Source organism: Tupaia chinensis, unplaced genomic scaffold (assembly GCF_000334495.1).
Source record: "Tupaia chinensis unplaced genomic scaffold, TupChi_1.0 Scaffold000020_1, whole genome shotgun sequence".
In the NCBI taxonomy this organism is placed as follows: domain Eukaryota; kingdom Metazoa; phylum Chordata; class Mammalia; order Scandentia; family Tupaiidae; genus Tupaia; species Tupaia belangeri.
The window spans coordinates 302,536-303,985 of NW_006159450.1; the positions used below are offsets into that span (position 1 = coordinate 302,536).

The window sequence follows — 1,450 nt, forward strand, 5'->3', positions numbered from 1 at the left end:
CCTGCCATTCTGTGGCTCCCAGAGGCCCACACGTGCTCTCTGCTCTGACCTTGCCCATGCCTGGTGTGCCAGCTGGTCCCCAGGCTGGGCAGACGTCCGGGTCACTGTGGAGGGCAGCCCTCCATCCTAAGGCACCCCCCTGCTGGGAGGTGGGACCTTGGGCCCTCCAGCCATTAAAGCCCACTCCCCACTGTGGGGACAGCTGCTGCTTCCACACCAGAGCAGGGCCGGCTCAGCCACGTCAGGCCAGTGGTCACAGAGCTACTCCTAAGGGGTTGCTGCCACTGCTCTACCCTCGGAGCCACCCCATGGGAGTCCCAGCAGGGGCTCGTGGGTGATGGGGCCATCAGGTGAGGTGAGGACCCTTGAGGGTTTCTCAGGCTGTGGTTCCAAGAGTCTCGGCTCCAAGATGGCCATGTCATCTCAGGGATGTCCTGTCTTTTCCCGTCACCCACACAGCTGACAGCACCACAGGACGGCAGGGGCCCGAGCCCGCCGACTGCGCCACCGTGGGCTTCTCTGCCCTGAGCCTGATAGGTGACATGTGACCTGGGGAGTCAACAGGACCGTGGAGGGGAGGACTGGGCACGCTCTGCCCCGATGCCACTCCTGGCTCACCAGTGTCACAGCCAGGCCCCTCAAGGCTCCCTCGAATCAGACTGGAATCTGCCGGTTTGGCCAGCTCCGGGTCCCGGCCCACAGGACCAGGGTCCCAGGGCTGTGGGACGCACCCAAGGAGGGTAGGGCCAGGGCTAGCCCAGTGTCCGAGGCCACCCTGGAGGCCTGGGGAGTGACTGTGGTGCACAGAGGACATGGCGGCCTAGAGACACCCCTCGTAGTGGAGAGGACTCCGGACCCCGGGTGCAGATCGGCCCCCCTCACCTCCTCGCAGGGTGCCTGCCGCCCCGTGCTGGTGCTGCTGTCTGACCCCGTGCAGCTCGGGCCTCTCATGCCAGCCACGGGCCGCGGGCCCCCCCTGCCCGGCCCCTGGCTGGGGCCTGCCTCTCTCGGCAGCCCAGGCCCCACAGGCCATGGCCAGACTCACCCATTAGGCCACTGAGGAAGACGCCATAGAGAGACAGGCCGGTGGTGGCCGCGTTCCACACGGTGCCGATGACGGCGTACAGCAGGATGGTGCCCAGGTTGCCGAAGAAGAGCCGGTTGGGCATGAAGTAGCCGGCGTCCAGCACGATGGGCGGCAGCAGGTAGAAGAAGAAGACGGTAGGCGTGAGTGTGAAGGACGCGATGTGGTCGGCCGCCCACACGATGCCGCCCAGCACCAGGCCCAGCACGATGAGCAGGGCACTCTCCGGGACCACGCTGGTGACCTTGTGGGAGAGGTGGAAGACTGCGGGAGAGGGGGCTTGTCAGGGCGGTGGGGGGACCGGGGAGGAAGGGGTGTGGAGACGGGGGGAGGGGGGAGGGTGGCACCACGTGAGGGGGGGCTGGG

The 1,450-nt window shown here is 67.2% G+C and overlaps 1 protein-coding gene across 1 annotated transcript in view; it reads right to left on the minus strand.

Annotated features, from left to right (window-relative positions):
- SLC9A3 (solute carrier family 9 member A3) overlaps positions 1-1,450 on the minus strand; it is a 44,038-nt gene that overhangs the window by 15,683 nt on the left and 26,905 nt on the right. The window contains exon 2 of the mRNA XM_006140113.2: positions 1,046-1,348. Coding sequence (XP_006140175.1) covers positions 1,046-1,348 — 303 coding nt within the window. The remainder of the gene's footprint in view (positions 1-1,045; positions 1,349-1,450) is intronic.